Source organism: Callithrix jacchus, chromosome 8 (assembly GCF_049354715.1).
Source record: "Callithrix jacchus isolate 240 chromosome 8, calJac240_pri, whole genome shotgun sequence".
In the NCBI taxonomy this organism is placed as follows: domain Eukaryota; kingdom Metazoa; phylum Chordata; class Mammalia; order Primates; family Cebidae; genus Callithrix; species Callithrix jacchus.
In genome coordinates, this window is record NC_133509.1 from 89,715,707 (window position 1) to 89,741,860 (window position 26,154).

At 38.8% G+C, this 26,154-nt stretch overlaps 1 protein-coding gene across 4 annotated transcripts in view; it reads right to left on the reverse strand.

Annotated features, from left to right (window-relative positions):
• Positions 1-2,367: 2,367 nt before the first annotated feature.
• The window catches only part of DLGAP5 (DLG associated protein 5), a 45,911-nt gene continuing 22,124 nt past the window's right edge, over positions 2,368-26,154 (reverse strand). For 2 of the 4 annotated variants that reach the window (XM_009006066.5, XM_078334992.1), the window contains 8 exons: positions 25,724-25,884; positions 18,978-19,082; positions 14,798-15,017; positions 10,680-10,869; positions 7,032-7,092; positions 6,145-6,391; positions 5,165-5,214; positions 2,368-2,713 (listed from right to left, as the gene is read on the reverse strand). In XM_009006066.5, coding sequence (XP_009004314.1) covers positions 2,591-2,713; positions 5,165-5,214; positions 6,145-6,391; positions 7,032-7,092; positions 10,680-10,869; positions 14,798-15,017; positions 18,978-19,082; positions 25,724-25,884 — 1,157 coding nt within the window. In that variant the 3' untranslated portion in view covers positions 2,368-2,590. Of the gene's footprint in view, positions 2,714-2,827; positions 2,918-5,164; positions 5,215-6,144; positions 6,392-7,031; positions 7,093-10,679; positions 10,870-14,797; positions 15,018-18,977; positions 19,083-25,723; positions 25,885-26,154 lie in introns of all 4 variants that reach the window. The other 2 variants (XM_035260580.3, XM_078334991.1) reach the window with 2 other exon arrangements.

Below are 26,154 nucleotides of genomic sequence, written 5' to 3' on the forward strand. Positions count from 1 at the left end.
CCAGGTTTAAGCAATTCTCTGCTTCAGCCTCCTGAGTAGCTGGGATTACAGGTGCCGGCCACCATGCCTGGCTAATTTTTGTATTTTTAGTAGAGATGGAGTTTCACCATCTTGGCCAGGTTGGTCTTGAACTCCTGACCTCGTGATCCACCCGCCTCGGCCTCCCAAAGTGCTGGGATTACAAGCGTGAGCCACCATGCCTGGCCCAAAATATTATTTTATACAATATGATCTTTTGAAATCCATCAAATTGATAATTGTCACAGGTTGGGTTTCCCAGGAAGCAGAGAGATTAGAATTTAAGAGGAGTGTACCTGCAATCCATACCTGTGGGGATGGGAAAGAATGTGATTGGGTCAAGGAAGAAGTTGAGCAGCAATAATTTAGCCTATCCTAGGGGAGTTCTGAAGCTGGGATTATTCTTCAGAGCTGCAAGGGGCCAGGCCTTTTTATATCCCCACTTTGGTCAGTCACTGACTATAGGGCACCTGGGAAAGAGAATATAACCTGAGGTGAAGTGGCTATCTTCAGCTGAGGCAGCACAGTCCTCACAAGGGATGACAGCAGAGGGCTGCCTGCTAGCAGCACTTCCTGCAGCTCAAGGAGTAAGTCCTCCATTGCTAAAGAGGGATGTAGGGAGCATATCATAGCATATTTCAAAAAATTTCTTACCCTAACATTCTGGTCTTGACTGTTCTCTTATTAAATGGAAGAGCACAGCTTTGGAAAAAAGTGAGAACTTCGATTACACAAAATTACTTAAATCCTCTGAGACTTGGTTCCTTTGTCAATAAAGTGCAGAGAGCTCTTATAGGGTTACTGTAACATTAAGTAAAATATTGTTTGCAAAGGGACTGTCAAATAGGTCTTCAATAAATTTAAATTCCCATTCTTGGCCGGGCATGGCGGCTCATGCCTGTAATCCCAACACTTTGGGAGGCCGAGGTGGGTGGATCACGAGGTCAGAAGTGCAAGACCAGCCTGGCCAACATGATGAAACCCCATCTCTACTAAAAATAAAAAAATTAGTGGGGCACGGTGGCAGGTGCCTGTAATCCCAGCTACTCTGGAGGCTGAGGCAGGAGAATTGCTTGAACCCGGGTGGCAGAGGTTGCAGTGAGCCGAGATCATACCACTGCACTCCAGCATGGGTGACAGAGTAAGACTCTGTCTCCAAAAATTAAAAAAAAAAAAGATTTTTTTTTGTTTTTTTTCTGACAATACACTGCATTAAGAACTTTTACTCTATCTCTATCCAAAGCAGTCTTCATTTTGTCTCTAAACATTTTCCTAATACCTAATAATTCTAGACTCCAATAGCCAAGCACATTATCTAGTAGGGGACACTGATGGTTGCCTACCCAACATTCCATTTCCTGTTTCCTAACAGCCATGGTTTTATTCAGGTGTGAGCCCAGATTCAACAGGGAATTCTGATTCATTTAAGTCAATCCCCTGCTGACTCACTGATCTGCAGATGGGGATGTGGCATTAGTTGGTCTAATCATGCCAAAGGGAAGGACATATCTTCAACTGCCACTAGCAGCCATCTTATGACCCCAAAAAGACTGAGTTGTAAAGGAGAAGCCAACAGCAAGGATAACAGAATGAACTAGGAATAGAAAGTTAGATCTTGATGTCCTGACTGAGCTATTGATTATAAAGTACCTATTGATTATAAAGAATCACCCTGATAACTTGTGAAATAATAAATTTCCTTACTGTTAAACCAGTTAGAGTCCATTACTTGTTTGGGTAATTCAAACAAGCCACGTAAGAAAAAGAAATATATATAAGCTAGGGTTTTCTAATGGCCCAGGGCCATGAACAGCTGAAAGCTTTCTAAACAATTCAGTGATATGTCTTATCAAAGACCATATTTACTGACATTGTCTTATTCTGATCTGTTTTATTTTTTAAAGCAAACATTTTATTGTTGTGTTGCATATTGCTTTGTATAAACTGTAAATCTTGAGTTTCTCTGTAGCAATCTTTCACGTGACTGATACATGATTTTTTTCAAAAGAAAAAAGCATTTCCTTAATGGCTCTTGGCCATGCCAATGAAAAATGAAAACAAAAATGATTCGATGGGCACCTCTGTGATTGAATTCTTTGAAACTGCAGCATGTTAAACTGACTTCAGGATCCAGAAAGCTCATCTAAAGAAACTCAGAATACTGTGGAAAATGTAATACCCAAAGCTGTTCAACATCAACACATTTAGGAGTTCAAACTAGGAATAAAGTGTAAAAGGATGCAAATATTTCTGTCACAGGTTAATATTCCAATTAAACTAAAGAAAGTTTATAAGCTCTAATTAATTATACTTAGCCTTAAGCTGATTCTTTTTAAACAAGAGGCAAGGCACAGTACATTTTTTATTGTGTTGTTAATGTACAAAATATTCCTACTTCCCTTATACTTGAGAAAGAGTATATCTAAAATACACTTCGATGAACACAGAATATCAAAGCATCATATGATACTATAGAAGTGAACATAAATATATTTTCTCCAAAATTTTAATAGTCTAAAGAATATATAAGCATAGATAATATGAAGGAAAATGTTTGGATTTATTTTTAAATTCAAAATTCTTCTGGTTGTAGAGGTGAAAAAGTAATCAGGTTACCACCAAAAGAAATGTGTCTGGCATGTTCCTGATGTCTCCTCTCCAGCTGAGCAAATGGGTTGCTGCAGTTTAGACCTGGCTGGAGAACAAATCCAGAGAAGTCAATAAAGTATCCATCAAGAGTTTCACGAATTCTTCAACATTGCTATGGTGAATTAATAATATAAATAAACCGGGTGTGGTGGTGGCACACCTGTAGTCCCAGCTACTCAGGAGCTGAGGCGGTAAGATCACTCGAACCCAGGACTTCAAGACCAACCTGAGCAACATAGCAAGATCCCATCTCAAAAACAAAAAGAAACATGTAAACATTTTCCCTATTTAACAATAAAATTATAAACAACATAATAATCATGTTACTTTCCAGCAGATCTTATTTTAAACATATATTATAGTTTTTTAAATTGGAAAGGTATATTCAGAATACATGTCTAAAAATATGAGTAATATGTATATGAACTCAAGCATGCAGGATGAATAAAATTGAGATATCTTAAGCCACTTACATAGATTCCATAAATCCTAAACCATTTAATAGGCCTTTTAATATTGTGTGATCCTGCTGGGATCTTTTTCTTTGTACTCCCTCAAGCCCTGCTTCAAGTTCAAATGATCCTACTGGGGCAAGCAATAATTTGGGTCTATAATAGACATCTAAATACTAATATTTACAGAAGTGGAAAAAAAATCAGACTAAATAAGGTACTAAGATTTATCAATGAGATAATACATAAGATAACTGTGATGTACTTTTAATTACATTACTAATATATTAAAACAAAATATGCTTTGGTAATCTCTGGATTTACTTATAACAATATATATTCTCAGATTCAATCATTCAGAGTTCAATCTGGGAACAGGGTTAAATCAGGTTTACGTAAGTTGGTCTTATGCTTAAAGCACTTGGTCTCAGTTCATGATTAAAGAAGGCTAAGACCAAGAAAGAATGGTATATGGGTCACAGTAACACATTTCATCCTGCTCCTGAGACACAGGGCAGCCCAGAGCCTGACCACAAAGAAGCCAACTTTGAAAAATAATGAAAGCCAAGATATACAAGGGTCTTTAAGGAATTAGTGGCTTAAGGATGCTAAGTATCTGCTAGGCTTCAAGTAGTTAACAAAAATTGTAGCTGAATGAGTTTTTTATATTCGGAGATTAAAGATAAATAAAACCAAGGCCATTTCCTGATCTATTCTAGTAGTTAGTCCCAGAAAATTCCAAGGTGAGGCTATAAACCAGAGGTGTAAACAATAAAAGAATCACTTGATGAGCCAGGCACAGTGGCTCACACCTGTAATCCCAGCACTTTGGGAGGCCAAGGAGGGCGATCACCTGCGGTCAGGAGTTCGAGACCAGCCTGACCAACATGGAGAAACGCCATCTCTAAAAATAAAAGAAAAAAGTAAATAAAAAAAAAAAATCACTTGACGAAGAAAAATGACAAATCCCTACTCCAGATTATTGAAATAAAAATGTTGGCTGGGCATGGTGGTTTCACGCCTGTAATCTCAGCACTTTGATTATCCCAGGCTTTGTAATCCCAGGCTGAGGCAGATGGATCACCTGAGGTCAGGAGTTTGAGACCAGCCTGGCCAACATGGTGAAACCCATTTCTACTAAAAAATATAAAAATTAGCCAGGCATGGTGGCAGGTGCCTATAATCCCAGCTACTCAGGAGGCTGAGGCAGGAGAATCACTTGAACCTGGGAGGTGGAGGTTGCCATGAGCCAAGACCACAACATTACACTTCAGCGTGGGTGATAAGAGTGAAACTCCTTCTCTACCGCCCCCCCCTCATAAAAAATGTCTGTGGTAGGGCTGAAACCAATGCTATAAACAGTAGGAAAGATAGCACTATTTAATTCATGCCACAGTGCCAGTATCAAAGCTACGAATCACACAGTTCTTCCTAATGTGGAATTTGCAGTAAATAAGGAATTAGATTTCTGAAATCGTATTTTTGGAATATATTCATATTATACCCTTAATAAGAGATGAAATGTACACATTGTACGCCTATGTGCACCTATACCTACATATAAATTAACATGGGAGAGATAAGAGCTTTTTACAGAAGGCTTCACAAAAGGGCTGTTTAAACCAGAATTAGAGGCAAGAGGTCACCATAAGTAAAAGCAGGGGAGTATCCACTTAAAATAGCAGAATATAAATAACCAGTGATGACTGAAGGTGGCATAGACATTATTTCCCCAGAAGGGCAGAAACTTTGCCTTTTATTTTTCTTGAATCACTTAGAAATATATTCAAATATTCAATATCCCATTTGTCAGAGCAAGTTTGATAGAAAAACCATATAGAGAAGCAAATCTTCAGGGTTTAACACTGAAACACACTATAAAGTATATAAACATCAAATTTTTTCTCCATTTTGTGAAAAAGAACAGTAAGCAAAACAATGACAAGATATGTTTTAAGCCTTGTACACAAATAGAAAGCAATATTCATTTTATTAGACAAATTTAAAATATAAAGGGACTTGTCAAATTAAGTTGGAAGACTTACTGAATCAAGAAGGTGGCATTCAGTAATGAGACTTTTATTATCAAGTAGTACTGAAAAACAAAAAAAATTAACTTTTTAAAGAATATTCTCACATTCAAGAGTTGTTAGAAATGGACACAGCTTCGAAAAATATGAAAAGCTCCACATATCAAATGCTAAGACAAAAATATAGACCATTTTATGCTATAACATTTTAAAAAATGTAGTTAAATTTCTTGGTTAAATTCTTATCCTTAACTTTAGTATAAAAGGAGTCTTTTGCCAGGTGAGATGGCTCACACTTGTAATCCTAGCACTTTGGGAGGCTGAAGGTGGGGGGAATCACCCGAGGTCAGGAGTTTGAGACCAGCCTGGACATCATGGGGAAACTCTGACTCTACTAAAAATACAAAAATTAGTAGGGCGTGGTGGGGGGGGGGCACCTGTAATCCCAGCTACTCGGGAGGCTGAGGCATAAGAATCACTTGAACCCAAGAGACAGAGATTGCAGTGAGCTGAGAAAAGGAGTCTTCTGTAAACAAATCTCAGCTTGTAATATTAAAGGTACCCCGGAGATGCTGATGAAGAACAGGTGGAGGACATTAAATGTCTGGCCAAGGTTATAACCTTTCGTTTTACCTTATGCCCCATTTAGACCAGCTATAGAGAAATTGATGAAAATAGCAGAGGAAACTGGCACACATTGTAACAAAAATATAGGAGTCATTTCCTATTACAGAACAATCACAACAATATAGGAAGAACTAGGCAGTAGGGAAGAAAAATAGGATATTTTGAAGAAAGATTTGGGGATATGTGCTGAAAAGAAGAAGAAATAAAAAAATGCTTGAGGGAATTTTTCTAATTCAGGGTCTTCACTAACAATGAAGAACCCAAACAGTTAGGTCTAATGTAAAATGGACCTTATAGGATAATTTATACCTTAATCCAAGTTTATTTCTTTAACAAAGCCTCATTTAAATATATTTTAAAGATCTCACCCGACTGAGAAATTTTTGTTTCCTCTTGTTCTAAGACGTTATTTTCTGAAGCTATATTTTTTTCAGGGCTACTCATCAAAATATCCTGTGATGTAACTGAAGAATTCAATTCCATTCCTTTCACATCATCTGAAATTCCTTCTTTTTTGTTAGTATTTATATCATTTGCTACTCCACCAGCAAGAAGAGGCAAACTCATTCTCTCACTGGGCAAACAATCCATCTTCAAGTTTGTCTTATTTACATCCTGGAAGTAAAAAATGGCATTATATTTAATTATCAATTTAATTACTTGTAACAAATTTTAAAAGTCTTGTCGCCATTAGGCATAAGAAAAACAGAAGGATAACATCCTGGACCCAGGCTTAAGAACATTATAAACCCTACTGTCCTGCTTCTTGAATGACTGGTTCAGATATTATAGAAATAGTATGAATGAAGTCAAGTTTCTCAGCAAGTATCTATACTCTAGCTCAGAGACTGGCAAACATTTTCTGTAAAGGACCAAACAGTAAATAGGTTTGTGAGCCACAGGGTCTCTGTCATAAGTACTCAACTCTACCACTGTACTGCAAAAGCAGCCAGATAGAATACATAAACAAATGTGTGGCTGTTACAATAAAATATGACCTGTAAAAATAGGGGCCAAAGTATACTGATTTCTGCTCTAGTTCACTGGTTTCATATTCATCCTGATACGAGTTGAAGAATGCAAAATGACACTATTGTTTTAAACAACCCAAATGTCACTGAAACAAGAACCACCATTCTATATGACTGATTTAGATTTCCAAAGGAAATTCTGGGGGTTGTTTATGAAATTACTTTATATAATGTATGAACATATGACATACTGGGCTATCTAACCACATTGGAATTGTACTTACATGGTTTTCTTCAATTAAATCTGGTAATCCAGGACTCTGAGCATCTTCTACTATGCTGTTCCTAAAGAAGAAAAAAAGTAGCATTACACTCATAATTAAACATATTGTTATCGTTTCACTTGTGTTTTGAGTCTATCCTTTATGGCAGCAATTAGTTTAGGGAATGGACCAAACATGGAGCCTGGTGCAAGATCAGGCCTAATCCAGATAGATTGGATGTGGACTACAGCTACTGCAGAATATCCTTACAAACTAAATACATTCTTCCCCAGAAAGCTCCAAGTCTGTTATCATGGTAGTCAGTCAGGCTCAGGTGGGTCCACCAGCAATACTCTGAATCTCAGCCAACCCAGAGCTATATACTAGAGAAAAGTCAAACGAAGGTGACTTCTGGAGACAAAAGCAACAACTCAACTATTTTCTAGCTGAAGTTAGCTATATTTACTTGTTACTTGTTAATCCCTGAGCTGGAGTACAGGTACCTGCGGAAAAACATGCCTTCAATCATACTATTTCTATAATATTATCTGAACGAATTGTTCAAAAGCCAGGACAGGAGGAGTTATGATGTTCTTAAGCCTGTTGCTTGTTAACAAGTAAATGTAGCTAACTCCAGCTGGACAATCATTGAGTTAGAATACAAGGTAATCTCATCCTGAAGTTCTTAATTTGTATCTTATTACAAATATCTGTCTTGGCCAGGCACAGTGGCTCACACCTGTAATCCTAGCACTTGGGAGGCCAAGGCAGGCAGATCACGACGTAAGGGAGATTGAAACCATCCTGGCTAACATGGTGAAACGCTGTCTCTACTAAAAATACAAAAAATTAGCTGGGTGTGGTGACACGGCCCTGTAGTCCTAGCAACTTGGGAGGCTGAAGCAGGAGAATTGCTTGATCCTGGGAAGCAGAGGTTGCAGTGAGCCAAGATCATGCCACTGTACTACAGCCTGGGGGACAGAGTAAGATTCCATTAAAAAAAAAAAAAAAGAAATATGTCTCCACTTTTTCCAAGTTGTTTTTTTTAAAAAAGTATGCTGGGGCCGGGTGCAGTGGCTCATGCCTGTAATCCCAGCACTTTGGGAGGCCGAGGCGGGCAGGTCACGAAGTCAGGAATTTGAGACCAGCCTAGCCAACATGGTGAAACCCTGTCTATTCTAAAGATACAAAAAATTAGCTGGGTGTGGTGGCATGCACCTGTATGTAATCCCAGCTATTTGGGAGGCTGAGGCAGGAGAATCACTTGAACCCAGGAGGTGGAGATTGCAATGAGCCGAGATCCCACCATTGCACTCCAGCCTGGGTGACAGGGTGAGACTCCATCTTAAAAAAAAATTTTTTTTTTAATTAAAAAAAAGTACGTATGACTCAAATGCAATTATGAATCTTCTCAGCAAACAATAGTAGACTATAAGTAAAAAGTAAAGTAGCATGTAAGAAATGACAATAAATTAGTATTTTATAATCCATGCATTTCAGAACACCTAAAATATTTTAGTCTCCATAAAGGCTAAATATACTAAAAATCAGAAATCTTATTTTACTTCATTTTTAAGATGAAGTCTCACTGTCATTCAGGATGGAGTGCAGTTGCACGATCTCAGCTCTGCAACCTCTGCCTCCTGGATTCAAGTGATTCTCCTGCCTTAGCATCCCAAGTAGCTGGGATTACAGACACCCCTGAACACGACTAGCTAATTTTTGTATTTTTTTTAGCAGAGATGAGGTGTTTCACCATGTTGGCCAGGCTGGTCTCAAACTCCTGACCTCAAGTGATCTGCCCACCTCAGCCTCCCAAAATGCTGTGATTACAGCTGTGAGCATTGCACCTAGCCAAAAATAAGAAATTTTTAAAACTCATTGCATGAAATATTTGAGTGAAATATTTAAGAACAAAAACTTCATTTGCCTTGCCTTTCTTCCTTTTCTCCCTCCCTCCCTTCTTCCTTGATTTATTTATATAACTTCATTTGCTGCAATGCCTCATAGTCTATGCTGTCTCATTTTCAGATTAGCAATAAGCCCAATAGTCTTCTCTTGGCACAATACTGTCATTTTATTTTTTACTTGAAGTATCTTTTTCCCATCAGACTTGGTATGCATTTATGTTCCTCTAACAAGGACTGTTTGGGTAACTTTGATGCATTTGTGCAGAGGCAGTACTGTATAGTAAAAGAATGCAGGCAGCATATGGTTGCCCCGAATACAAGCTGAATTTAGGTAAATTACTAACTTTTCAGGTTTTCTCACTTGAAAAATGAGTATCAGGCCGGCATGCCTGTAATCCAAGCACTTTGGAGGCCAAGGCGGGCGGATCACCTGAGGTCGGGAGTTCAAGACCAGCCTGACCAACATGGTGAAACCCCATCTTTAAAAAATAAAAAATAAATACAAGAAAAGAAAAATGAGTATCTAGTACCTCATAGGATTGTTGCGAGAATAAATGAGATGACACTGATAAGAACGTAGAATCAGCTGGGCATGGTGGCTCACGCCTTTAATCCCAGCACTTTGGGAAGCTGATGTAGGTGAATCACCTGAAGTCAGGAGTTTGACACCAGCCTGGCCAACATGGTGAAATCCTGTATCTACTAAAAATAGAAAAATTAGTCAGGAATGGTGGCACACGCCTGTAGTCTCAGCAACTCAGGATGCTGAGGCAGAAGAATTGCTTGAGGCCGGGTGCGGTGGCTCACACCTGTAATGCCAGCACTTTGGGAGGCCGAGGAGGGTGGATCATGAGGTCAAGAGATCGAGACCATCCTGGTCAACATGGTGAAATCCTGCCTCTACTAAAAATACAAAAAATTAGCTGGGCATGGTGGTGCATGCCTGTAATCCCAGCTACTCAGGAGGCTGAGGCAGGAGAATTGCCTGAACCCAGGAGGCGGAGGAACGGTGAGCCGAGATTGCGCCACTGCACTCCAGTCTGGGTAACGAGGGAAACTCCGTCTCAAAGAAAAAAAAAAAAAGAATCACTTGAACCTGGGAGGCAGAGACTGCAGTGAGCTGAGATTGTGGCACTGCACTCCAGCCTGGGCAACAGAGTGAGACTCCACCTCCAAAAAAACAAAAACAAAACAAACCCTATAAACAAACAAACTAAAAATCCTAGCCCATAATAGTTGTTCAGTACACATTTAGTCCCCCTTCAATATGCTCTGCCACCTGTCAAGACAACAATCTCAAGGTATTTTCTACAAAGACTGGTAAAAAGTGTCTATCACTCAACCACCTTGGAGAGGCATTAGCACTGCTGCTTTGCAGATGATGAAAGTGAAGCTAAAGAGAGTTAATTACTTGCCCTAAAGTTGCATAGCTAGTAAGTAAGGCACAGAGCTCTTCTCAGCTCAGAACTATTGAGCACCAAAGCTGCAGTATGTTTAGCACTGAAGGATACCATGTTGCATCTTTACTTCTTAGTGGTGCAGAATTTACTTTGCCCATCTAAACATGACCATTTAGTATCCTGAAATCTTAAGCTTTAGTTTCCTCTTTTATAAAAAGAGAGTATTGACTATATGTTGCAGGGTCATTATGAAATTTAATTAAAAATTTATGTCTGGCACCTTTTACCAGCTTAACAATCTGAAACAATATTTAGTATCAGCAACTGTTAAACTCTTAATAACATGTTTAAAAAAATACCTGCTTTCAGGAATATTCAAAAATAAAGTTGTCTTCACATGTTCACTTTTAGTATTCTCAGAATCATCATTCTCTGGTGATGTAGTTTTTCGTGGAAGGCTCACCTCATTTCTACTCTGAGATACAGCTTTGCTGACAGACTTAGGTGCTCTAAGTCTTTGAGAAGGACATTCAGAAGAGACAGAGAGTCCTAGAAGATGAGAGAAATCACCTCAATACCAAATAGTTCTTTCGCTTTTCATTTTAACTAGGAATACAGTGCAAATCCTATCAATTAGCCTCTTTCTCCTGCCAATGTCTGTTAAAGACAAATGCCTGGGACTTTCTGATAAAGACAGTATTGAACATCCATATTAGATGCTGTTTCCTTTTGACATCTCACGACTTTAACATGAACAGAGATAATCTATTTTCTTTTTTTCTTTTGAGACAGAGTCTCACTCTGTCACCAAGGCTGGAGTGCAGTGGTGTGAACTCAGCTCACTGCAACCTCTGCCTCCCAGCTTCCAGCAATTCTCCTAAGCCTCCCCAGAAGCTGGGACTACAGGTGTGTGCCACCACGCCTGGCTAATTTTTGTATTTTTAGTAGAGATGGTGTTTCACCATGTTAGCCAGGCTGGTCTTGAACTCCTGACCTCAGTGATCCACCTGCCTCAGACTCCCAAAGTGCTGGGATTACAGGCGTGAGCCACTGTGCCTGGCCTGAACAAAGATAATCTTTTTAATTTATTTTTTATTTTTTAAGACAGAGTTTCACTCCCAAGCAGCTAGGATTACAGGTCTCACCACCACGCCTGGCTAATTTTTTGTATTTTTAGTAGAGACAGGGTTTCACCATTTTGGCCAGGCTGGTCTTGAACTCCTGACCTCAGCCTCCCAAAGTGCTGGGATTACAGGCATGGGCCACAAGCCCAGTCAGAGATCATCTTAAAAAGCAGAACTCTACAAGGACAAAAGAAACTAAAGAGATAGCAACAATCGCAAGAACATTTTGGAAGCTCTAATGTAGATTTTGTTGAGTGGGACTTTACTTAGCAGACTAAAGAAAATAAATTCTAAGCCACCAATCAAGAAAAATGAGAACAACCCAGTTTCTACCAAATAACCCCTCGAAAGAATTGGTGGCTCCAAGTACCTCTGCAAGTGGAGATGAAAATGGAGCTAAACACAGAAGGACTGGCTCAAAGTCAGTTTAAACAAGTAGAGCTCAGATTCCTTTCCTCATTCTGCAGAGCAGAACAACTGTCACCACCCGCTCCCCATCACCAAAAACAGAAGGGTCTCTGATTTAGAGGACATGAGACACAGTTGAAAGACGGGGTACTGCATGGAAAATAAGGGAAATAAATGAGTATTTACATATAAAGTGTTGAGACACTTAACTTTCTTCCCCCACATAGCTCTTGAAAGGCTGGCAGCCAGAATTATACCTTCCAGGAAGCAAATGGAAAGCATATTCTCTGGGGAATCTGAGTAGACTATGAGAAAAGTCTTAAACGCAGTGATGTATAGTCTCCCAGCATAACGGCCCAGCTAACATTAGGGCCCCCACAGTAAAGGTCCTACCGAGGTTTACAGAGTTTTCCAGTCAGCTTTTTAGCACCCTATTCTTAACCAGGTACAGGCAGTGAGAGATCACCAGATTCCTGTAGACAGCCTCTCATACAAGAGACACAAACCAAAAACCAACAGATGAAAGTACCCTGAAACAAATACTACAGTAGATGAAAAAAACATAAAAGCTATCATTAATATCCTTAATGATAGTATATTGTCTTATCTTTAATGATATTGATATCCATAAATCCATATCATTAATATCATTAAAGACAATACACTTATGAAACAAGTGCAGAATGCTATAAAATGAACATCTGTAGATTAAGAAAGGGCTCTTGGGAATTAAAAACATGATAGCCAGCATGAAAAGTTGAGGAAATCTCCAGGAAGTAGAAGAAAACAGTACAGGAAAGAAAAATTTTAAAGTCTACCAGAATAAAAATGTGTTTTCAAAAAGATCAAATCTTGTCAAGAGAGATGGTAGTAAACAACAAAAGACTCCAATAAGAATTGAAAAGAAGTTGCTTCTAGAGACTGGCAAATGGAATCAGAAGGCTTCTTCAGAAACTACTGTTCTGCAATAAGCCTCATATAAACTATGTGCTCTGTAACTAAAACTCAATTTTAAAAGAGTTTAAAAAAGATCAATTTTTGCCATAAACCTTAATCTCCCTATCTATAAGGACTGAGTTGAGTATGTGAAAGAATAGAGAATGATGAGCTCATAGCTATAAAAACCACTAAGATCCTTGACAAGTAGTAGCATGGGGCTATGTTATTAGCAGTAGTGGAGATGCCTAGGTATCCAGGGAGTGCAGCTGCTTAAAGGAAACAGAAGTACACAGATTTGATACCTAAACTGACAAGAAAGTTACAACATTCATGAGAATCACTGTCAATACCAGATAGCAGGTATTAGAGAACAATTTAGGTTTACTTAACTTCCTGGTGGGCATCTATGGCTTATAAATAATATAAATTGAGATAAATTAAAAATAATCTGTGAAAAATAGATATTGACAAATACAGTTAGAAAATAATTTTTAAAAAATGACTCCCTGAAGTATTAAAAACTGCTTTTGGCCGGGTGCGGTGGCTCATGCCTGTAATCCCGGCACTTTGGGAGTCCAAGGCGGGTGGATCACCTAAGGTCGGGAGTTTGAGACCAGCCTGGCCAACATGGAGAAACTCTGTCTCTACTAAAAATACAAAATTAGCGGGCATGGTGGAGCATGACTCTAATCCCAGCTACTCAGGAGGCTGAGGCAGGAGAATCACTTGAACCCGGGAGGTAGAGGTTGCAGTGAGCTGAGATCGTGCCATTGCATCACTCCAGCCTGGGCAACAAGAACAAAACTCCATCTTGAAAAAGAAACAAACAAACTGCTTTTATTGGAATATTTTTAAATTGGAAAATTAGTACATTTACTGCGTTTCAAAAAGATCTGAGCAAAACTTTTAATACAAATGCAAATAAAATCAACCCAACCTTGCATAAACTTCCTTTTATTTTTTACAGATAGAGTCTTGCTCTGTCACACACAGCCTAGAGTAATGGGGCATAATCATAGCTTGCTGTAACCTTCACTGCGGGGCTCAAGTGATCCTACTGTCCCAGCCTCCCAAGTAGCTGGGACTACAGGCATGTACCGCCAGGCTCAGGTAATTTTTTATTTTTTTGTAGAGGGGGGATCTCACTAAGTTGCCCAGGCTGGTCTCAAACTCTTAGCTTCAAGTGATCCTCCTGCCTTGGCCTCTCAAAATACTGGGATTACAGGTATGACCCAACACACACTGCACGTAAACTTCATTTTAAAGCACAGATAGAGAAATGTGATAGCTAGATGCTCAAGTTTCCTTTGCATTTTAAATTCTAACCAAACTTCTAACTGACCTAAAGAAAATCACCTTCCTTCTTCACGCTTCCATCATTTATCTTAACTCTTGGGAGCCTGTGACCTTTTTATAGACTGTAGGATTATGTGGTAATTACAGATGTGAAATCACTTAGAAAACACAAAAGCAGGCCAGGCGCGGTGGCTCACGCCTGTAATCCCAGCACTTTGGGAGGCCGAGGAGGGTGGATCACGAGGTCAAGAGATCGAGACCATCCTGGTCAACATGGTGAAACCCCACCTCTACTAAAAATACAAAAAAGTAGCTGGGCATGGTGGCGCGTGCCTGTAATCCCAGCTACTCAGGACGCTGAGGCAGGAGAATTGCCTGAACCCAGGAGGCAGAGGTTGCAGTGAGCCGAAATCGTGCCATTGCACTCTAGCCTGGGTAACAAGAGTGAAACTGTCTCAAAAAAAAAAAGGAAAACACAAAAGCAATCTTAGAAGACATATCACACTTCAACTAATCTGATCATACCCATCAAAATGTGATTTACGTGTTTGTGAGTAAGCATAGTCTATTTTCTAAAAATCACAGAAAAACTTTTATCTCTTCATGTAAAAAGTATTTTTCACCTTATACAAGCCCCCATCCATCCCAAATATTTCTCTTAAGTAGTCTCAGCAAAAACAAAACAAAGCAAAACAAAAACAAACACTAACCTGGGAATGATTTAACAGGACTTTCAACTCTGAAAAATCCAGCATCAAACACTATTTTATCAATTTCCTTTGGAATTACAGAGGCTACTACCTCTGCATGTTCTTCCTGCTTAATTCTCTCTCTCATTGCTTTTTTTATGGCAGCTAGGCGATTTCTCGCTGCAATTCTTCCAGTATCATCCTGTTTTGGTTTACTCTCTATACCTGAGACAACTTTTTTCTGCAAAGAAAAACTGACATATAGTAAAGCTGCCCACTATCATCCTATAAAAAAAACACACAACAGATATACACAAATTCATCACTTACACATTTAATTTTTTAAAAGAAAAATAAAGTATACATAAAGTATTTCACATTCATCATATATTTATCAAGTTCCCAGTCTGTGCTAAAAGAGTTAAAAAGTTAAAAAACAGAGTTCCTGCCCTCAAGGAGTTTGCAGCTTAGTGAAAGATCTAGGGAAGGACAGTAAGAAGGATCTATGTCCTGTTAAGAGATAAATTTAGGGGGCATCCTTCAGATTATAACCATGATACCCTAAAAAAGAGAAAAAAAGTAAATAAAAAAAGAAAAAAATTAAAACATTAAAAGAAAATAAATAAGGATGACACCTAAACCAATCTTCAGATACCAGAAAAGGTTGCAGGAAGTGGCACCTATGCTGAAATCACATTTTTTCAAACTAAAAGATAGGGTGAGGCAAGGGGTAAATAGATGTTTCCAAAGCCAGAAATGAAAGAAAGCGACCTGGAGTTGGTGAGAGATAAACAATAGCTAGATTATAACATCACCTGCATGTAACAGTTTTTAAGAGTCACAATTTATACAGAGGATGAGGGAATACAGTTATTGGTGATTTTTAAGCAGAAGATTAACATTATCAAGCTGGTGTTTTAGAAAGATTGCTCAGACTAAGGAGTAAGACATGGAAAAAGGTGGACAGATTCAAGAGATATTTAAAAGGCAGAAGTGAGGGAACTTTCTGACCTATTGGATGTGTGTGGGGTGGAGATGGTGAAATAGAGAAAGGGAAGAACCGAAAGAGATACTGAGACTTCTATCTTGAACACCTGGTGGGATGGTAATAGCATTATTTGAGACAGGGCAACACTGGTGTGTGTGGAGATGCTGTCAGTTTGGGACATATTGATTTTTAAAACATATTGAGTCATGATATATAGAATTAGAGCTTAGTAAGAATGGTTTGAAATACAGACTTGGGGATCATCATAGGTTGGATAAGATTGCACAGGAAAATTATGGAAGGAAAGGAGAGTAGAGGTAGAAATTCTAAACATCAAAAACATTTAAGGGATAAATGGAAAACAAATATGCAAACATGACTGAAGAATAGGCAAAGTAGTAGAAAGGAAATCAGCAGAATATAATTTCAAAAATTAGAAAGTAAGCCGGGCATGGTGGCTCATGCCTCTAATGCCAGCACTTTGGGAGGCTGAGGCAGGCAGATCACTTGAGGCCAGGAGTTCCAGACCAGCCTGGTCAACATGGCGCAACACCAGCTCCGCTAAAAATACAAAAAATTAGCTGGGCGTGGTGGCAGATGCCTGTAGTACCAGCTACTCGGGAGGCTGAGGTGGGAGAAGTGCTTGAACCCAGGAGGCAGAGGTTGGAGTGAGCCAAGATTGTGCCACTCCACTCTAGCCTGGGCAACAGAGCTAGAACCTGTTTCAAAAAATAAAATACCAAAATAAAAATAAAAATACAAAAAGAAAATTAGTTGGGTGTCGTGGCACATGCCTGTAATCCCAGCTACTGGGGAGGCTGAGACCCAAGAACAGTTTGAACGCGGGAGACAGAGGTTTCAGTGAGCTGAGATGATACCACTGTACTCCAGCCTGGGTGACACAGCAAAATTCTATCTCCAAAAAAAAAAAAAGCTAGGTGCAGTGGCTCATGCCTATAATCCCTGCATTTTGGGAGTTGGAGGTGGATAGATCATCTGAGGTCAGGAGTTCGAGACCAGTCTAACATGGTGAAACCCCATCTCTACTAAAAATATAAAAAATTACCCAGGTGTGGCAGTGCGTGCCTGTAATCCCAGTTACTTGGGAGGCAGGAGAATCGCTTGAACTCAGGAGGCAGAGGTTGCAGTGAGCCAAGGTTGTGCAATACTGCAGAAGAATTAGATTTTTAAATTTATTTTTATTTATTTATTTTTTGTAATGAGGTCTCACTCTGTCACCCAGGCTGGAGTACAGTGGCATGATCTCGGCTCACTGCAACCTCTGCCTCCTGGGTTCAAGAGATTCTCCTACCTAGCCTCCTGAGTAGCTGAGATTACAGGCGCCTACCACCATGCTTCCCTGGCTAATTTTTTATTTTTAGTAGAGACAGGGTTTCACCATGTTAGCCAGGATGGTCTCTAGCTCCTGACCTTGTGATCCGCCTTAGCCTCCCAAAGTGCTGGGATAACAGGTGTGAGCCACCACACCTGATCTAGAAGGGTTAGATTTTAAAATTAAGTGTGTAATAACTTAAGCAACTAGTGAACTAATAATCTAGATAACTATTCTAAAATTATAGAGGGGAATACCGAATTGCAACGAGTTAGAAAAATAAAGGAACAAAAATTATAGAGTATAGACAACATTTTAGGATACTTGTCAGTGACTGGGAAGAAAGAAAGAAAAATGGGGGTGTACATATAATTAAAGGGAGAAGCAGACACCACAGCTTTGTTTTAATGAAAAAAAAAAACAATAAGACACTTAACATGTTTATAGACTGATACAAGAAAGGGGGGAAGAAACAAAACAGACTGATGGAATGAGGGATTAATAAATAAGAGGTAGTAGGGAGTGGTATTCAAGTATAGTATAAAAAATTAGCTTTATTTGTTGATAATCTTAACAGTAGCCTATAAAATAAAGTAGAAGGAGAGAGACACCTGCTGATAACAGGCAGAATTACAAATCTCTTTAAGACACAGCCATGATCTGCATCACTGATATTAATATTTCCAGTACTAAATCCTTAATATGAAATATCCACAGTAGCTTTAATAATGAAGTAGAATCCTTCCCTATTTAGTAGTTTTGAAATCCATTCAATTAATTTAATCACCATCCTCAGGGTCCTTGTTGTGAGACTTTATTAATAAAAAGATTTATTTTGAGATGGAGTTTCACACTTATTGCCCAGGCTGGAGTGCAATAGCACGATCTTGGCTCACTGCAACCTCTGCCTCCTGGGCTCAAGTGATTCTCCTGCCTCAGCCTCCCAAACATCTGGGATTACAGGGATGTGCCGCCACTAATTAGTGCCCAGCTAATTTTGTATTTTTAGTAGAGACAGGGTTTCTCCATGTTGGTCAGGCTGGTCTTGAACTCCCGACCTCAGGTGATCCACCTGCCTCGGCCTCTCAAAGTACGGGGATTACAGGTGTGAGTCACTACACCTAGCCTAGTAAAATATTTTTGAATATGTTTAAAAAAAAATACTTTAACAAGTTAAACTCCTAAGATAGAATTCAAGACAGTTTTTATTTGGATTACACAGCATAACAAAATACTTATCTAGACAACTCAGGTTTATACATGCATTTTTCTAAAATCATAAAACTGACAATGCTCAGTTTGAAAAGTGTGCACCCAAGCCAAAAACTTTGAATTCAAAAACATTACTAGAAAAATAATTACTAGAAACAGATAAGAACAAAAATCTATCATGTTAACAAAGCAACAAGGATAACAGCATCCATTTCATATGACTGTTTTAAGGATTCACTAATATATATAAAGTACTTGGAATAATATTTGGCACATACTAAGCATTATGTAAATGATCTACTACTATTATTATAATATCAAAATGTATAAGCACAGTTTAAAGAATGAAATCAACACTCATGTATCCACTATCTGATAACTTAGAAACGCTCTTGTTACCCCAATTCAATCACAGCCCCTCCTTTCTTCTCTCTAGACGTAACTATCCTAAATTTTATGTTGATCAATTTCCTTGCTTTCTTCAAAAGTAATCAGTACACTGTAACGTACAGACTTAACTTTGCAAAATAATGAGAACTCTAAAGCTAAATGTTTTTAAAACTTAAAAACAAGAAATCATTAGAAGAATCTGTATTAGAAATTTGGATGTATGCAGAACAGTTCCTTAACCAGAAAAAAAAACTCAGATATAAAACCCACAAACTTACCCTAAAGACATTTTTATTTGTATTATTATTCACATTATTATTGGCTTGCCACCCAGATTCCTCAAGTTTGGTCAGATTGTTGAATTTGTGGATTACATCTTCTATCTGTTAATAAAGCACAAGTTTATCAGACTAAGGTTAACCATATTAAATTTATAAACTAACGAGCTGAAGATTAAAAAAAATTGAGAATGGTGATTCAGATATGATGAGTTATTAAAATTGGACTGAGTCATTCTCAATTTAGTGTTTCAATCAATAATTTTTATGGCAAAATTGTTTACTGTTGTCTCTCGTCTTACAAATCTCCAAAATCTCTATAAAGAATCACATATGACTAACTCTCCTGGATTATTTTTGACTAAAATGGTAGAAAAGATATCCTAAATGTTTTTGTTTCTTAAATTACACAATGTGAACACAATCTCTCTCTGTATTTTTATTTATCCATTCCTCCACTGAAGGACATCTTGGCTGCCTCCATGTTTTGGCAATTATGAACAAAGCTGCTGTACTGCTAAAAACATTCGTGTGCAGGTTTTTACATGGACATAAGTTTTCAACTCATTTGGAGCGCAATTGCTGGATCGTATGGTAGGAGTATGTTTAGTTTTGCAAGCAAATGCCAAACTGTCTTCTAAAGTGGATTTAACATTTTGCATTCCCACAGCCAGCAAATGGAAAGTTCCTATTGCTCCATGCCCTCCCCAGCATTTGGTGCTGGCAGCGTTTTGAATTTTCACTGTTCTAGTAGGCATGTGGTAGTATCTCACTGTTGTTTTGTAGTTCCCTAATGACATATGATGTTGAGCATCTTTTCATATGCTTATTTGCCAACTGTATTATCTTCTATGGTAAGGTATCTGTTTATGTCTTTTGCCCACTTTTAACTGGGTTGTTCATTTCCTTATTGCTGAGTTTTAAGAGCTCTTTGTATCTTCTGGATAATAGTCTTTTATCAGATACATCTTTTGCAAATATGTTCTCTCAGTCTGTGACTTGTCTTTTATTTTCTTGACACAATCTCATTTTAAAAGATTCAAATATATTTAACAGGATGGAAAGGTAATCCCCATCCTTCAGATACTTCCAGTCTCCCACAAGGAGTTAGCCATTGTCAATAGTTTGGTACCATGCTTTGAGTCTCCATGCTATACACTTATACACACATATCCTCTCAGCTCTGCTTTCCCTTAAAAATATGTAAATGTCTCTGGACACTGTGGCACATGCCTATAATCCAAGCTACTTGGGAGGCTGAGGCATGGGGATTGCTTGAACCCAGAAGGTTGAGATTAGCCTGGGCAACCAGGCAAGACTCCATCTTCAAGCAAAAAAAGAAGTAAATGTCAAAATGGCCCAGAATTACACTCATGGCCAACTGATTTTCAACAAAGGTGCCAATACAATTCAATGGAGAAAGGACAGTCTTTTCAACAAACAATGCTGGGAGAATTGGGTATCCACAAGCAATAGGATAAATTTAGATTCACAATCTCATACCACATATAAAAACTAACCAAATGGATCATTGACTTAACTGTAAGTGCTAAAACTGTAAGACTGTTAGAAGAAAACACAGGAGAAAATCTTTGTGACTTGTGGTTACATAAGAGTTCTTAGACATGGTGTCAAAATCACAACATAAAAGAAAAAATCTGGCCAGGTGGAGTGGTGCACTCCTGTAATTCCAGCACTTTGGGAGGCCAAGGGGGGTGGATCACTTGAGGTCAGGAGTTCAACACCAGCCTGGCCAAAAATTCAAAAGATACCATTAAAAGGATTAAAAGTTGAGCTACAAACTCAAAGAATATTTGCAAATATTTCTCATAAGGGACTTTTATCAAGAATATATAAAGAATACTTACAACTCAATAAAGACAATCAAATTTAAAAATGGGTGCAAAAGATTTACATAGACATTTCAGTAGAAGATGATAGGTGAATGACAAATAAGCTCATAAAAAGATACTTAATATCGGCCGGGCGCGGTGGCTCATGCCTGTAATCCCAGCACTTTGGGAGGCCGAGATGGGTGGATCACAAGGTCAAGAGATCGAGACCATCCTGGTCAACATGGTGAAACCCTGTCTCTGCTAAAAGTACAAAAAATTAGCTGGGCATGGTGGCGTGTGCCTGTAATCCCAGCTACTCAGGAGGCTGAGGCAGGAGAATTGCCTGAACCCAGGAGGCAGAGGTTGTGGTGAGCCGAGGTCACGCCATTGCGCACTCCAGCCTTGGTAACAAGAGTGATACTCTGTCTCAAAAAAAAAAAAAAAAAAAAAGATACTTAAGATACTTAATATCATTTCTCATTAGAGAAATTCAAATCAAAACTACAATGAGGTCAGGCACGGTGACACTTGTAATCCTAGCAGTTTGGGAGGCTGAGGAGGGTGGATCACTTGAGCTCAGGAGTTTAAGAGCAGCCCCTGGGTAACATGGGGAGACCCCACCTTTACAAAAAAATACAAGACGTAGCCAGTCATGGTGGCACATGCCTGTAGTTTCAGCTACTTGGGAGGCTGAAGCGGGAGGGTCATTTGAGCCCAGGAGGTGGAGGTTGCAGTGGGGCCAGACTGCACCAATGCATTCCAGCCTGGGTGACAGAGTGAGACCCTGACTCAATAAACAAACGAACAAAAACCAAAAAAATCCTACAATGAGGTTATCTCACATCCACTGGGATGGCTATGCAATAGTTCCCTGTTATCTTCAGCGAATCTGTTCCAAGACCCCCAGGAGATGCCTGAAATGCAGATAGTACTGAACTTTATATACATTATGTTTTTTCCTGTACATACATACTTATGATAAAGTTTCATTTATAAATTAGGCATAGAGATCAGCAATAATAATCAACAATAAGATACAACAATTCTAACAGGATTCTGTAATAAAAGTTACTACGGAATGTGGTCTCTCCTCTCCACCAAATATCTTATTGTACCATACCTGGGGTAACTGAAACCAGAGAAAGCAAGACTCCTGATAAGGGGGGGACTACTATAATAAAAAAGACAGACAATAACAAGTATTAGTGAGGATGTGAAAAAACAGAACACTCATACATTGTTGGTGGGAATGTAAAATGATATAATCCCTTTGGAAAACAGTTTGGGGCATTTCTTAAAAAGTTAAACAGGCCAGGCACAGTGCTAACGCCTGTAATCCCAGCACTTTGGGAGGCCAAGGCTGGCAGATCACAAGGTCAAGAGATCGAGACCATCCTGACCAACATGGTGAAATCCTGTCTCTACTAAAAGTACAAAAAATTAGCCGTGTGTGGTGGTGCCTGTAGTCCCAGCTACTCAGGAGGCTGAAGCAGAAGAATTGCTTGAAACTAGAAAATGGAAGTTGCAGTAAGCCAGGATTTCATCACTGTACTCCATCCTGGCGATAAAGTGAGATTCTCTCTCTCAAAAAAAAAAAAGTTAAACATAAATTTACAATATGACCTAGCAATATCTAGGTATCTATCCAAGAGAAATTTAAAGATATGTCCACACTAAGATTTGTGTGAAAATATTCACCAAAAAGTAGCAGCAATCTAAATGTCCATCAACTGTTGAACAGTGATAAGCGTTGGAATATCACATACAATGGAATACTACTTAGCAATAAAAAGGCGTCAAGTACACAGGGCAAGCTACAATATGCATAAAACTCAAAAACATGGTAAATGAAAGAAGTCAGATGCAAAAGACCACATAATATATGATTCTACTTATATGAAATACCCTAAAAAAAGGAAAATCTCCAGAGACAGTAAGTGGATTAGTGGTTGCCTGGGTCTAGGAGTAGAAATGGGGATTGACTACAAACAGGCAGGAAGAACCTTTTTGTATTGATGAAAATGTTCTGGCCGGGTGTGGTGGCTCACCCCTATAATCCCAGCACTTTGGGAGGCTGAGGCAGGTGGATCACTTGAGGTCAGGAGTTCAAGACCAGCCTGACCAACATGGTGAAATACTGTCTCTACTAAAAATACAAAATTAGGTAGGCATGGTGGTGCATGACTATAATCCCAGCTACTAGGGAGGCTGAGGCAGGAGAATGGCTTGACATCGGGAGGCAGAGGTAGCAGTGAGCCGAGATTATGCCACTGCACTCCAGTCTGGGCAAGAAAAGCAAAACTCCATCTCAAAACAAACGAACAAAAAGTTCTAAATCTGGATTATGATGATGGTTGCACAACTCTGTAAATTTAATAAAAATGATTGAACTGTTTATTTCAAATGAATAAATTTTATCATATGTAAAGTATACCTCAACATAGCTCTTTTGTGTTAGAAAAAAAATGCCCAATGGCCAACTTGAAGTGGCTCCCACTACGCCAAAGTGGGAAATGAGCATTAGTCAGGGTAATGACTATAGCCCAGGTGCAGTGGCTCATGCCTCTAATCCCAGCACTTTGGGAGGCTGAGGTGGGCAGATCACTTGAGGTCAGGAGTTCAAGACAAGCCTGATCAATATGGTGAAACCCATCTCTACTAAAAATACAAAAATTAGCCAGGTGTGGTGGCGGGCACCTGTAATCCCAGCTACTCAGGAGGCTGAGGCAGAGAATCACCTCAGAGGCAGAGGTTACGGTGAGCCAAGATGGTGCGACTGTACTCCAGCCTGGGTGACAGAGAATCCATCTCAAAAAAAAAACAAAAACACATAATGACTATAAACAATGTAAACATATCATACCTTCAAATCCACAACTTATAATGATACAAAACCGCCTCAGAATCAATTGGTCAGAATTGAAGAGTGCTAGTGAACCAACTATTAAATATATAAAAACTGATCATAAAGTAATGCTTACATTGTTATGACTACATAAACACTATTCACATCTGGGCCATACAGATGCTGAGATCCTGTTTCTTTCCTCACAACGTTTTCTTAATAATTGTTTTTTTTTGTTGTTTGCTCAAGGTTTTGGCTTGGTTTTTTGAGACAGGGTCTCACCTCTTTCTGGGAATGGAGCCCACTCTCCTCTTTTTTTGGGCAACTCCCTCATCTTTATGAGAGACATTCTCAGTTTCCTGAGAAAGGGTATATGGAAGAAGGTGAATGAGATCTTGGGTGTCTGAAAAGGACCTTTCCACCCTCAGACTTGATTGGTTCAGTACAGAACTCTGGGTTGGAAGTTAAATTCCCTCACAATTTTCAGGGTATTTTTCTAGCTCATAATATTGCTGCTGAGAAATTAAGGCAATTCTAACCCCTGATGCTATGTATAAAATTTGTTTTCTTTCCCTGGATGCTACCCTCTTCATCCCAAGAGTTATACGACGGTATTTAATGAGGTCAGTTGCTGTGGGTCTACTCTGATTCTCAGTGCTAAGCAGTCAATAGACTCCTTCATTGTTCACTTGTTCCTTAATTTCTTTTTCTGGAATTCCTATTATTTGGCTATTATATTTCCTGGACTGGCCCATATAATTTTCTTATCTAATCTCTTCTGTCTTACAGTTTATACTACAGGCATGTGCCGCCATGCCTGGCTAAGTATATTTTCTGTAGAGATGGGCTCTCACTATGTTGCCCAAGCTGGTCTTGAACTCCTGGGCTCAAATGGTCCTCCCACCTCAGCCTCCCAAAGTGCTAGGGTATCAGGCTTGAGCCACTGTGCCTAGCTGAGATTTCCTTAACTTCATATTCTACCTTTTGTACCTTACATTCCTGTTCTCATATTGCTTAACTTCAAAGAGCTATTTGTTCTCTGAATGTTCTTTTTTTAATAGGTATTTTTATTTGACAGATGAAATGTCTGGTCTCTTTGAGAATATTAATACTTGCATTTAAAAGTCCATCCAAATAGCTTTCTTTCTAGATGTCTGCTTTGGCCTTTTTGTTTTAGGTTTAAAGCTTTCTTTTTCTTTTTTTTTTTTTTTTTGGAGATGGAGTTTTGCTCTTGTTTCCCAGGCTGGAGTGCAATGGCACGAACATGGCTCACTGCAATCTCCACCTCCTGGGTTCAAATGATTCTCCTGCCTCAGCCTCCCAAGTAGCTGGGATTACAGGCATGCACCACCATGCCCAGCTAATTTTATATTTTTAGTAGAGACGGGGTTTCTCCAGGTTGGTCAGGTTGGTCTCAAACTCCTGACCTGAAGTGATCCGCCCGCCTCAGCCTCCCAAAGTGCTGGGATTACAGGCGTGAGCAACCACGCCCAGCTAGGTTTGAAGCTTTCTTCAATGTCTGTCTATCGTTGGCTGTTGGTTCTTAAAATGCTATTTTATATGCTTATTTCTAAAACAAGTTCAAAAAGAGTCATCTTCCCCCATACCTTTACTGTTCTTCCGAGTGATTTATTCTATCATAGCACTTTCTACATTAGAGTTATATTTTGTATCTCAGTCACTAATCAAACTACAAATTCCTCTGGGACAGGGAACATGCCCTTTTATCAACTAATACATTGCCATAGACACAACAGGAACTCAGTAACTGCTAGCTGAACTCAACTACCAAAGGCCAGTTGACTCATTTCTCATAGGTCAAATCATTATAGACTATTCAAGAGTTGAAAATAATCTGTTTTCAACCCACAAAGAAATTATCCTGACAATATGTGGGAGAAGAGGACATCAGCCATAAAATTTAGATTGTTTTACAGTTTATAAAGGTGCTTTATAACATCTGATTTATATTACAAGTACCTAAGCAGCTAATATTACCCCATTTTACTCCTGCTACTTAAAAAAAAAGTCCAAAGTCAGTATATTTGAAATATTTAACCGCATACCTGAAAACTAACCATATCCCAAAATCCATCCAGATCTGTACAGGTAGTCTCTTTTATACCTCGTTTATATTCGCAATCATTAATTAGTCCTTCAAACTGTTTGAACCTTTCCTTCATAAGGAGTCTTGTTTGCCCAACTGTTGTGCGAATAAGATCTTTAGCTGAAGGAAATAAGAGGTTTTTTAAAAGTAAAGGACAGAACAGACATTCATGGCAAGTCAGCCCACCAGTAAGACTTCACTCCAAATATCCTAGGACTTACAGATTGTTAAAGCAAAACACAAAATATCTACCACAAAACTTTGTCATACAAATACTGAGTATTAACTATTTGCTTCAATTCCCGCTCAATATTAACAATATTCACTCTTATACCTATTGCTATATACTAAATAACATTCTATTTCTTCTTGTGCTTTATAAGAACTCTC